The 13,322-nt window shown below is 40.0% G+C and overlaps 1 protein-coding gene across 2 annotated transcripts in view; it reads left to right on the forward strand.

The window, feature by feature from the left end:
- The window catches only part of zfpm1 (zinc finger protein, FOG family member 1), a 115,392-nt gene that overhangs the window by 87,119 nt on the left and 14,951 nt on the right, over window positions 1–13,322 (forward strand). For both annotated transcript variants that reach the window (XM_048605832.1, XM_048605831.1), the window contains exons 4-5: window positions 2,654–2,899; window positions 11,263–11,487. In XM_048605832.1, the coding sequence (XP_048461789.1) occupies window positions 2,866–2,899; window positions 11,263–11,487 (259 nt within the window). In that variant the 5' untranslated portion in view covers window positions 2,654–2,865. The remainder of the gene's footprint in view (window positions 1–2,653; window positions 2,900–11,262; window positions 11,488–13,322) is intronic.

Here is a 13,322-nt window from a genome sequence, read left to right on the forward strand (position 1 = left end):
CGCTTGGCCTGCTGTGTTCATCCAGCTCCACACCTTGTTGTCTTACAAAGATATTCAGTTATTTTCATTTTCTGGTAAGATTTTGGCTCAGTCCTTTATAAAATATTCTCTTCATGAAAGGTGCAACCACCAAGCCTGAGTAGTGATAGTAGTGGGATGCCTTGTAGATTGATGTGATAGTGATTTATCAGAAAAAAAACCCTTTGTGGTTTGTAACAGATGTGGTTATGTTACTATGTGGCAGTGGTTCCCTCAGAGGCATACATGTCTTTTGTTTATATGTGGTAGAAATTATCGAATGTTATCTACCTAAGACTTTATTTCCCCTCCTCATACCCATGTTAGCCAAGTGTACTCTCTGACCAGCACAACGTAAAAAATTGTTCTAAATAATCTCCTATTTTCTGCTGTCACTAATAGTGATATCCAAAAGATATTGTACACTAGCAGTGAGGTAGATAGTTGCAATATGATTGATCCTTTATTTATCTAGTTCACTTAAAATTGGAAGCAATTCATGTTCCTTGTTGCTAGGTCAGTCGGGGGCATCACTAATGTAGAAACATGATCCTAGAAGGATTTAACTTTAAAGCTGCTGGAGGCTGCTCTACACCCAGTTGGCTGCACCAGTGAATGGAAAGTCTATAGTTCTAGCTTGTGTCTCAGCAGCTGTCTGACCTCTTTGACATTATGCCACAAGTTCCACTTCCTCTTAAAGATTTGTCCTTGGATGCTATTACAAATTAAAAGTACTGCTCCCTCCCAACCACTAGTCACCCAGTTTGGATAGATCCTCTTTCCCCTGAAAAAAAATGTACACAATCTAGTCCTGTTTAACCACTGTTACCATCATTTATGTAGGCATTGATTTTTGTTGCTGCTGTAAATTTCCAAGGAAAGCAATGTACTGCATGAGTGGGAACTGTTTACACATTTGTAGAACATACAGTGGGCTTTTATTCTTAATTTAAAAATCTGTATGTAAAGTGATCGAACTATGTTGTTATATTGTTTTAACAGATCTTCATGTTGCTGAATTCTCCATGTAACTAATGCAGGTGATCTTTTCTCCCTAGTTAGTATTTTATGAAAGACATTTGCTCCAGCTAAATTTCTCCCCACCTGACCTCTGTATAACAGAGTTCTGTAACTGTGCTCTACTTATTCCCCTCCTTTAGTCATGTCTCTATTCCCTACTTCCCCATGCTGTGAATGCTGCTGTTCCCAACTTTTACTCCCTGGTACTATAGCTGCAAACCTCCATGCTGAAGACTCCAGGCTCCAGCACTGAAGGTGACAGCCTGTTTACTTCTGGCCTGAAGTGAACTCCTTTCATGACTACCTGTCAGATAGCATTCAGCTGCATTCTAGTCCATTTATTAATCATTGGTTGCATGTCTTTTCACTTAGGAGTTTTTGTTGTTTTTTTCCCCAGTTTCTTCATTGCTGAGGAAGGATCACCGGACCCGAAACGTTAACTCTGATTTCTCTTCACAGATGCTGCCAGACCTGCTGAGCTTTTCCAGCAATTTGTGTTTTTATTTCAGATTTACAGCATCTGCAGTTCTTTTGGTTTTTAATTAATATCCATCATTCCAGTTGTGTTGTGCAGTATAATAATCCCGTTCTTCGTTACTGGTACACTCTGGCAATACAAGAGTACCAATAGTATCTGGCTGGCTTCCTACATTACAGAGCGCAGCGTGCTCCAGGTTTTGGAAGAGTGCCTGTTAATATTTTAAAAGCTGGTAAAACATGACAGCTAGACTGGGTTCATCTTTATCCTTACAGTTCTTTAAACGAGACTCAAGGACTCAAAGAACATGCATCCCAAAGCAGAATTATAAAAGTGAAAGATTTTATAGCTACTCTTTGAATTACATTGCTTTTAAAGCTGCTGTGTGCTTTCCACGTTATGTTTACTTCGGCTGTGAAATGCAATGTATGTGATGTTTTGTTCTAGTATAGTAGCTTGGTACTGGATCATCCTCTGAACATAAAAGTACTGAATTGGTTTTCCATTAGGGACCTTAACTGGTACTTTGTTCAAAACGATGTTGGTCAACAGTGCACCGCCATGTCCCTGTTAGAGTCCATTATGTGTGTATATGGTTGTGGTAGAGCTTGTCAACATCAAGTGTCACAGATGTTAAAACAATAGCAGGTCCATATGATATCGAGAGGTAACACCAAAACCATTGCTAACTCTCTTCACCAGGCATCATTGTGCAGCAGCCTCAATCTTGCATATTTGTACAAATAGGTAAAGGAAGGCAAATAAGATTCCCAGACTTCTTCACGATCATGTGGATCTTTGAACCATGGAATAATTATTCCCACGATCTACGATGGTCTATTAACTAAATCCAAATCTGTACATATGGGTAGGAATCTTGTGGAAGCACAATCATGTCTAAAGGAGACTTCTGATAAGAAAGGCAATGTTCACTACAAATTAAACTCTCTACTATAAGAGAGCAAAATTAGAAACTGGATTGAAAAATAAAGGAAATACGCTCAGTATCTCACTTTTTAGGAGACTGTCTGCTGCTAACACTTAGATATATAGAACCTATTGTGTGTATGGCCAACCTTTGACAATTTTTGAACACCTGAGGATTATTTCACAAAAACATTTTGCTTTTCTCTGCAGATGATCAAATCTGGTGCAAAACCACAAAACCAATCACTGAAGGAGAATGTTTGACAGCGATTGTTCATCCTTTGCATCAGAGTAACAGTTACCCGGTGTTAAATCTAAGTGTTAAGACGGAGACAGTAAAACCTGCAGAGTGCTCAGATCAAGCAACGACCTACCCTGCTTCATTACATTCTGATATCCAGCTTCTTCCTCAGCAAGCAGGCATGGCTGCAATATTAGCGACTGCAGTTGTCAACAGTAAGTTCTATGCAAATAGAAGGCAAACTATGTAATTGTTACTATGATAAACTCTTCTGGCATTTATTGCTAACTAGAGATGATTAAGCTAACTGAGTGAAATTTGAAGTGTTGGGAAATGGTAGTGTATTGGTAATGTCATTGAGATAGTTCTCCACAGGCTGGAGGCGAAGGCTCTGAGGACAGTGTTTGGTGGAATTTGCATTTGATTAATGAAATCTGAAATTGAATGCTACTCCCAGAAATGGTGACCATGAAATGATAATTGATTCTGAAAAAAAATACAATCTGGTTCAATAACGTCCTTTTGGGAATAAGATTTGCCATACTTTCTGTGTGTATTTGGTAATTATGATGGACTATTACATTGAGTCCAAACACATGACATAGTGATGATATCATGCGCATTTTGGGTGGGAAACAGTTCAGTCTAATGTTGCTGCCTGTAGCGGGAGCGCCCCATAATAAAGCTTCTGCTGTTAACAGCTCGGCCACCTGTTCCTTATTGGAATTAAGCACAAGAAGACAACTGGCATTGAGGATAAAACTGCTTAGAGATCCACCTGGTCAATACACTGATTTGTCAAAAGATATAGAACCATGGTCCTCACCGCAAATCTTGGAGGCACTTCAATGAAAGAAAAGAAATCAAAAGATGCCACCGCTGCAATAAAACAAGTAGAGTCAGTGAGGGAAAACAAGAATTCACCTCTGGGAAGAGGAGAACAGTGCTGAAGAAGCTCACCATGTGCCTTCCTGAAGGAACACTGAGTAATAAGAATCCCACACAGGGAAATGTTTTGAGATTTGTGTATAGACTTAGGAAGAAACAGGCAGCCTCAGGAATACAACAACAACAACAAAAACAAAGTTGCTGGAAAAGCTCAGCAAGTCTGGCAGCATCTGTGGAGGAGAAAACAGAGTTAACGTTTCGGGTCCGGTGACCCTTCCTCTGAGGACCCGAAATGTTAACTCTGTTTTCTCCTCCACAGATGCTGCCAGACTTGCTGAGCTTTTCCAGCAACTTTGTTTTTGTTCCTGATTTACAGCATCCGCAGTTCTTTTGGTTTTTATTTAGCCTCAGGAATACCTTGTTTTAAACTTAAAGAAGTGAGGTAGGCTAAACTTTTCATGGTACATTGTGTACGTAGGCCATTCCCATTTCTTAAATAAAGCACTGGTTGGAAATGCTGGCTGTTTTTGACAGTACGATGAAAAAATATAGAGCTGGAACCCCTACACAGTGAGATTCCATTACTTTGTTCAAGCTAAAAAAAATTGAAGTAGACATAGTCATCCCTGCATTCCTGAGTATTATGGGGGTGGGAGAAACCTTTAACTTCCCAAGAAGTCTGGTACAGCCATTTCCAAACCTTATGAAAGAATCAGTAGAAATTCTGCAAAACCACTTTTCACCAAAACTATTAGTGATTGCTGACAGTTTCGGTTTCCATAAACACAACCAACATGATGGTGAATCTCTCAGTTCTTAATAATTTTAAACAAATATAGCCAAATTCTATGAATTTGGAGACAACGTAAAGACAGACTGGTGTGTGGTTTAAGATGTGAAACAATCCAGACGTTATTGATGGAAAGGAACCTAGACTTAAGGAAAGCACTAGAAATAGCAGTCTCAATGGAAGTAGCTGTCAGGGAAGCTCAACAGGTAAGTTTGAGCATGACAGTTCGCAAAATGGTAGCTGAGGGACAAGCACCAATGCAGATTTAAACTTCCCATCGGTGTGCATAAAGAGGTCATGCAACAGCAAATTGTTGGATAAAGAAGGTGAAAGCAGAAATTGTAGTTAAAAAAGGGCTCATTGAGCAGGTGTATTTGAGAAAGAAACACGAGAACATAAAAGAAACTCAAATCCAGGCGCCAAACAATAGGAAGAAAATCTCCAAACAGACATGAGAAAATCCCAGAGTTAGTCTGAAGAGGAGCTGTTATTAAATATATTGGCAATCATTGGGCCACCAATACTGTGTCATTCCCTTACTGAACAGCAAATTGGGAAGAATGGAAGTGGAGACCAAAGCGGCAGTTTCATTGATACCTGTAAGTGTGTATCAGAAGCAGCTGAGTCACCCTGTTTAAAGTTTTTGAGAAGATTTGTAGCTCGGGTTGTGGAGGAGGTTGTAGACCTGCTCACCAAGCCGGTGGGTTTGGTTGCAAATGTTTTGTCACCCTGCTAGGTAACATTGTCAGTGCGCCTCTGGTGAAGCGTTGATGTTCTGTCCCATTTGTTATTTATATGTCTCAGTTTGCTGGGATGGTTGGTATTACTTCCGGTTCTGTTTCTCAGTGGTTTGTACACCGGGTCTAATTCAATGTGTTTGTTGATGGATTTTAGGTGGAATACCAGGTCTCCAGGAATTCCCTGGCGTGTCTTTGTTTGGCTTGTGTGATTATGGATGTGTTATTCCGGTCAAATTCGTGTCCCTCGTTGTCCACGTGTAGTGAGACCAGTGAGAATTGGTCGTGTCTCTTAGTGGCTACTTGGTGTTTGTGTATCCTTATTGTCAGTATCCTTCCAGTTTGGCCTCAGTTGCGTTTCTCACCGTCCTTGCACAGGATTTTGTATATTACCCCAGTTATGCTGGTTTTGGGTATGGGATCCTTTACGGTCGTCAGTAGCTGTTGTAGGGTGTTGTTGGTTTGTGGGTTACTCTGTTACCTAGTGGTCTGAGTAGTCTTGTGGTCATCCCTGAAATGTCCCTGATGTATGGTAGGGTGATAAGCGATTCTGGTCATGTTGTGCCTTCCTGTTGTGGTCTGTCTCAGAGGTAACGGCGGATTTGCTTTCCGGGTATCCATTTCTTTTGAAGACTTCGTATAAGTGCTCCTGTTCTGCTTTGCGTGACACCTCGTAGGGTGATGAAACATTTGCAACCAAATTCACTGGCTCAGTGAGCATGTCTACAATCTGAATCACATTGTGCTGCAAACCTTCACAAATTGTACTAAGAACATATGCAGTCAAAGTTGTGCCTTTAAGGGGTTGTATCAATGTGAATGTTCAGTTATATGGTCAGTCTCAAAATTTGTACTTACTTGTCATAGAAAATTTTCCACCTTTATTGGGAAGAACATGTTTGAAGAAAATCAAAGTCAATTGGGCTGAAGTAAATTGCTTGCTAGATTGTGGGACTGATCTATCACAAATTCTAAAGAAACATGTCATTGTTTTCAATGAGGATCTGGGAAGCATGAAAAAGGTCTCTGTCAAATGGAAGATCAAAAATGAGAATCAAGCAAGATGTTGCAAGGCTGGATCGATGCCTTGTGCAATTAGACCAAAGGACAGGGCAGATTTAGAGATGCTGATCAAGACAGGGGTCCTTGAAGCCATAAATGCATCTGGACCCTTGCAACCATTCTCAAGTTGTTACACAATTTATTATGCCACAACAGGAATTGGAAGTGGAGAGTTTTCACACAAGCAACTGAGACTTTATTAAAGTCAGGTGTCCTAACCCATTTTGACCCAAATTTACTGTTGCAATTAACATGCGGTACATCATGTATGGAGTAGGACCAGTTGTTTCTCACATATGATCCAATAGTGAGGAGAAGCCAATATCTTTTGCATCAAGATTGTTAAACAAAGCAGAAATGTATTATGCACAGACAGAGAATGAAGCTCTAGGAATCATTTCTGACATTAGATGATTCCACCAATATCTGTATAACCAGGAATTTACTCAACTAATAGACCACAGACCGTTGATCATAATATTTGGCCTCGTACAGGGATGCCTTCTCTAGCAGAGCCGTATGCAGAAGTGGACATTGTTGCTGTCAGCTCACAGTTATACAATTAAATATCAGCATTCCAACTTATGTAGGAAAGCTGACAGGCTCTCAAGATTGTCTTTGCTAAATGAGTTGACTACAAACAGACCTCGTGTAGATATTTTCCACTTCAAACAAGTAGAGAGCACTCCAGTAATGGCAGTACATGTTCAGATGTACACCAGAAATATTCCACTACTGTCAAAAATGATGGACATGGTACTTTGTGGCAAGATTACAGGAACAACCCCAAATCTGAAGCCATATGTTACACGAAAGCTAGAAAGATCTGTAAAAGCAGGATGTCTCCTGTGGGGAATGAGGGATATCATTCCACCACAGCTAAGGGAACGTGGGTTAAATCAACTACACAAAGGTCACTGTGGCATTGTCTAATTGAAGGAGATAGCCAGAAGTTATTTTGGTGACCAGGACTCGACTCCAAAATTGAGAAGGCAGGAATATGAGCAGCTTGCACAAGACTTCACAACCAACTCTATTAGCTCCAGTACATTTGTGGGAATGGCCAGAAAGGCCTTGGCAAAGATCTGTATTGACTACCTTTTGAAGGGTAAATGTTTTCCATATTGATTGACGCACAGACTAAATGATCTGAAGTTTCCATCATGAAGATGACATCTTCAGAGAAAACTATTGTAAGATTGGGAGTCATATTTGCAAGGTTTGGTTATCCAGAACAGCTAGTTAGTGATAATGGTCCACAGTTTTTTTTATCCTCAAGAGTTTACAAACTACCTAAAGCAAAATAGAATTCAACATATCTGATCAGCCCCTTAAATCCCACCCATGAATGGTTTGGCTGAAATGTTTATTCAGACAACGAAACATTCCTTATAGGTAACTCAAGAACAAGGAGCACTATCCACAAGACTCAGCCAATTTCCATTAACATACGGGAACACAATCCACTAGGCGACTCAAAGTTCTCTGGCGTTGCTCATGGTAATGCATCAGTTGTACATAGCATTTGATTTGCTGAAACCACCATGACAAACGACCTTGTTGACAGGAAAGAACCGAATCAGGTTTTCCGACAAGAGAACAAGACCAAACACTACCAAACACTGTTTTCCAAAAAGGTCAAGAAGTATCAGTGATGAGTTACACCACCTGGTGAGAAGTGTGTACCAGCCATCATTGTAGCACCGACTGGACTGGTCTCCTTCACCATACAGACGAGAGGTGCTGTAGAATGGAGTAGATGTGCAGATCAACTCTCAGCAACCAGAGCGAATGTGCCGGATGCAATATTAACTGAAGATCCATAAATAACTGCCAAATAGAGACCTGGAGATCAGAATAGTAACTGGAGCATCTGAGGGAGACTGTATCTTAGTGGAGAATACCATGACATTTTGTGAACCTATTAAGTATTCAGTAGACTCAGGAAAAGACAACGACAGATGTTCCTATTCTACCTAAAACACCAGAAGTTAAAGCCAATGAGAAAAATAAACAGACATCTGTGGTGTGCCAACAGCCACACAGGAATTGGCTTTCTCTGGTATGATTTATCTCCTGACTTGTATGTATGATTGTAAAAAACATGAATGTTTCCATTGCAGAAACTTCTGATATAAGAGGGTGGGGGTTTGTTGTGTATTTGATAAGTATGATGGACTGTCACTTTTTCGGTCCAATCACTTAACATAATGATGATATTATTGGCCATTTTTGGGTGGGGAACAGTTTAGTCTAACCTTGCTGCCTGTAAACACCTTGATAATAAAGCACCTGTTGTTAACACTTCAGCCTCCTGGTCTTTATTGGAATGCAACACATAGCTAGTCTGCCTAACCTGAGACTGCACACTGACAGTAATGGGGTTGATTCTTAACTGCCCTTTGAAATGGTCAATCAAGGCATATAGTTCAAAAGCAATTATGGACGGGTAGCAAATACTGGCCTTTCTACCCAGACCCAATTCACTTGTTAATTAAGTGGGCAAATGCAGCAGGGCCTTGCGTAGAAGATAATACCTCAAACAGTGCAGCACTGCATCGGTACGGAAATGGTGAAGCTGTTGATATTAAATGCTCAGAACTGAAACAAATTCTCTGCAGAAGGACATGAAATGCTAATTTTTTTGTTTTAGAACAGATGGATTTTTACTGTCTTATTCCTATCCTTTCCATTCCTTCAATTTTAGTAAATTTGTATTTGTCCAATGAAACAAATCTATTTATTTAGCACCTCATTATTTCCATGCAATATGGCATTTCAGAGTACTAATGGCATCAGTACATCTAAAATGATTATCAATTAATAGACCCATGTTTTGTATTTAAAATATCTACAAAATTTCCAATGAGCTTCTTCATTGAGGAATAAATTAAACCTATATCTGAAGATGATCTGTGATCAAGGAAAACCCTAAAGCTTTCTATAGGTATGCCAGGAATAAAAGAATGACTAGAGTAAGATTGGGGCCGGTCAAGGACAGTAGTGGGAAGTTGTGCGTGGAGTCCGAAGAGATAGGAGAGGTGCTAAATGAATATTTTTCGTCAGTATTCACGCAGGAAAAAGACAATGTAGTTGAGGAGAATACTGAGATACAGTCTATTAGACTAGACGGGATTGAGGTTCATAAGGAGGAGGTGTTAGCAATTCTGGAAGGTGTGAAAATAGATAAGTCCCCTGGGCCGGATGGGATTTATCCTAGGATTCTCTGGGAAGCTAGAGAGGAGATTGCAGAGCCTTTGGCTTTGATCTTTATGTTGTCATTATCTACAGGAATAGTGCCAGAAGACTGGAGACTAGCAAATGTTGTCCCCTTGTTCAAGAAGGGGAGTAGAGACAACCCTGGTAATTATAGACCAGTGAGCCTTACTTCGGTTGTGGGTAAAGTGTTGGAAAGGATTATAAGAGATAGGATTTATAATCATCTAGAAAGGAATAATTTGATTAGGGATAGTCAACACGGTTTTGTGAAGGGTAGGTCGTGCCTCACAAACCTTATTGAGTTCTTCGAGAAGGTGACCAACCAGGTGGATGAGAGTAAAGCGGTTGATGTGGTGTATTTGGATTTCAGTAAAGCGTTTGATAAGGTTCCCCATGGTAGGCTATTGCAGAAAATGCGGAGGCATGGAATTGAGGGTGATTTAGCGGTTTGGATCAGAAATTGGCTAGCTGTAAGAAGACAGAGGGTGGTGGTTGATGGGAAATGTTCATCCTGGAGTTCAGTTACTAGTGGTGTACCTCAAGGATCTGTTTTGGGGCCACTGCTGTTTGTCATTTTTATAAATGACCTGGATGAGGGCGTAGAAGGATGGGTTAGTAAATTTGCGGATGACACCAAAGTCGGTGGAGTTGTGGATAGTGCAGAAGGATGTTGCAGGTTACAGAGGGACATAGATAAGCTGCAGAGCTGGGCTGAGAGGTGGCAAATGGAGTTTAATGCGGAAAAGTGTGAGGTGATTCACTTTGGAAGGAGGAACAGGAATGCAGAGTACTGGGCTAATGGTAAGATTCTTGGTAGTGTGGATGAGCAGAGAGATCTCGGTGTCCATGTGCATAGATCACTGAAAGTTGCCACCCAGGTTGATAGCGTTGTTAAGAAGGCGTACAGTATGTTAGGTTTTATTGGTAGAGGGATTGAGTTTCGGAGCCATGAGGTCATGTTGCAGCTGTACAAAACTCTGGTGCGGCCGCACTTGGAGTATTGCGTACAGTTCTGGTCACCGCATTATAGGAAGGATGTGGAAGCATTGGAAAGGGTGCAGAGGAGATTTACCAGGATGTTGCCTGGTATGGAGGGAAGGTCTTATGAGGAAAGGCTGAGGGTTTTGAGGCTGTTTTCGTTAGAGAGAAGAAGGTTAAGAGGTGACTTGATAGAGACATACAAGATGATCAGAGGATTAGATAGGGTGGACAGTGGGAGCCTTTTTCCTCGGATGGTGATGGCTAGCACGAGGGGACATAGCTTTAAATTGAGGGGTGATAGATATAGGACAGATGTCAGAGGTAGGTTCTTTACTCAGAGAGTAGTAAGGGCGTGGAATGCCCTGCCTGCAAAAATAGTAGACTCGCCCACTTTAAGGGCATTTAAATGGTCATTGGATAAACATATGGATGATAATGGAATAGTTTAGGTTAGATGGGCTTCAGATTGGTTTCACAGGTCAGCGCAACATCGAGGGCCGAAGGGCCTGTACTGTGCTGTAATGTTCTATGTTCTATGTTCTATGTTCTAATATTGTAGTGAATTTTTGGTTTGCATTCATAATTGCCCCTTTGTCTCTTGAGTTGACTACTATGGTCATGTCACTGTAATAAAAGACTAAGTGAATGACAGCTGCTACTCCACAACGAAGAGTGGATCCATAGGAGGATTGTCATAGGACAGCTTTTTCTCTAACTGCAGTTTAAGGTATTGTTAATTGATGTCTGGGATTAAATTACCACGCACATCCTCTTCTTTTGTGGTCACAAGAAACAAGACAAAGTTCCTCAGCATAAAAGAAAATTAAAAGTAAATTTGGTAACTTGTTGAAGTTGTATTTCTGGCTGCTCAAAATATTTATTTTAAACTTGGCTGTTCCAGAGGACATCTTTCCTTGTAAATCCTGTGGGATTTGGTATCGAAGTGAAAGAAACCTACAAGCTCACCTGATGTATTACTGTGCTAGCCGGCAGAAATCTACATCGACTCCTCCAGAAGAAAAGCTCAAGGATCCTTCTCCACATGAGCGCATCTGTCCCTTCCCGCAATGCAACAAAAGCTGTCCCAGTGCCAGTTCCCTGGAAATTCACGTTCGTAGTCACAGTGGTAAGTAAATTTACATCTAAGGATAAATTATTTTAATACAGCCCATGTCCTTTTGTGAAATACCTTAGTTGTAGGATCGGGTAACAAGATGCTGGACTGCAGTCTAATTTGACAACAAACAAAATATAGAAAACTTCAAATAGTGAGACAGAAGTGAATATTAATTAAAACATCATTACTGGAATATATACACTTGAAGGAGCCATGTGCTTTATTTTGATATTGTTAGTTTGAAGTCAAAACAACCAATTTTAAAAGAATGGCAGTCAGAACAAATTTATCAAGCCAAAGTTCATGAACACCATAAACTTGTATTGACTGATACTTTCTTTAAAACAGACTCATGAACATAAAAACTAACAGCAAGAGTAGGCCATTCACCCTTCAAGCCTGCTGTAGTGTTCAGTAAAATCCTGGTTGATCTGATTGTAGCCTGAAGTCCACTTTCCTGCCCACCCCACAACCATTTGACTCCTGTATTAGTCAAGAATCTATCTACTTCTTCCTTTAAAAATATTCAGTGACTCTGCCCCTGCCACTTGCTGCAGAAAAGATGGCCACAAAGTTTCAACTTTGAGAGAAAAATATCCTCCTCATCTCTATTTTAAGGGAGACGCCTTACTTTGTTCCCCTTGCTTTCTCAGTTCAAGTTTCTGCGACAAGTGGGAATATTTTTTCAGCATCCACCATCAAGTCTCATCAGTATCTTGTATGCTTCAGTAAGTTCAGCTGTTATTCTTCGAAACTCCAATGGCTACAAATCCAACCTGGCCAACCTTTGCTCATACAAAAACTTCTTCATTCCAGGAATAGTCAATTGAACCTTCTTTGCACTGCTTCTAATATCATTTTGACCTTTCTTAAGTAAAATTTAGTAAGTGTTTATGCGCAGTCCGAGTGTTGTGCAACATAAGGCCGACATAGTAACAATTCAAAAATCCAAAGACATGTTTTCTTAGACAATTAACCATATAGCGTATTCAAATCTGGGAGTAATGGCCTGAGTTCCAGAAATAATAATTTGTGGTTCTGGCTTTGGTGACATGTTAGTGATGTTATGGCCACTAAAAATAGTTGCATTCCACACACAAGGTGCCAAAAGCACTGAAAATACGTACCGTGAAGGTCAGAATTTGGCAGCTATTTCAAATATCCAGTAACACAGTAGCAGTCCAAGATTTGCATAATGATGAATTCCTGAAAAGTTTTGAGTTGATTCATATCACTTGTGTGTTGAATTTTAAGTTAGGTTTGTTCTTGTGTAAAATTAATTATTTGAAATGTGACTCCAATTGTAGTTAGTTGTCATGGATTATTGAAACAAATGTTTACTTTCCTTTCTAACTTTTTAATTTCTTCCTCTTTTTGGCTGATCCATTGGTTTAACAACTGTATTGTATGATTGTGCAGTTTTGTATTGTATTTAGAATGCACAAATGATTCTTTTGCTTTGTTTAAATTACAAAATGTGAATGATTATGTATAGCTAAACAATGGTGCAAGTTTGCTATCTTCCAAATAAATAATTTCTGAACCCAAAAGCACTTAAATTAAAAGTTTTAGCAATTCCAAAACTTCCCCATTATGGGGTTATGGGCCAAATACTGGCAAAGGGGACTAGGTGAGATTGGGATGTCTGGTCGGCATGGACAAGTTGGACTGAAAGATCTGTTTCCATAGTGTGTGAATCTATGACTGTATTCCTTCAATAAATGACCACTGAGTTGTACCTTTCAACTTAATAAAGTTCTAGGTATAATCTTTTAACACGACCATTAAACCTTAAGTAGCAACCTGTTGGTTGGTGTCAGCCTTGGTTCAGTCATAGCACTGTT

Source organism: Rhincodon typus, chromosome 15, assembly GCF_021869965.1.
Source record: "Rhincodon typus isolate 14 chromosome 15, sRhiTyp1.1, whole genome shotgun sequence".
In the NCBI taxonomy this organism is placed as follows: Eukaryota; Metazoa; Chordata; class Chondrichthyes; order Orectolobiformes; family Rhincodontidae; genus Rhincodon; species Rhincodon typus.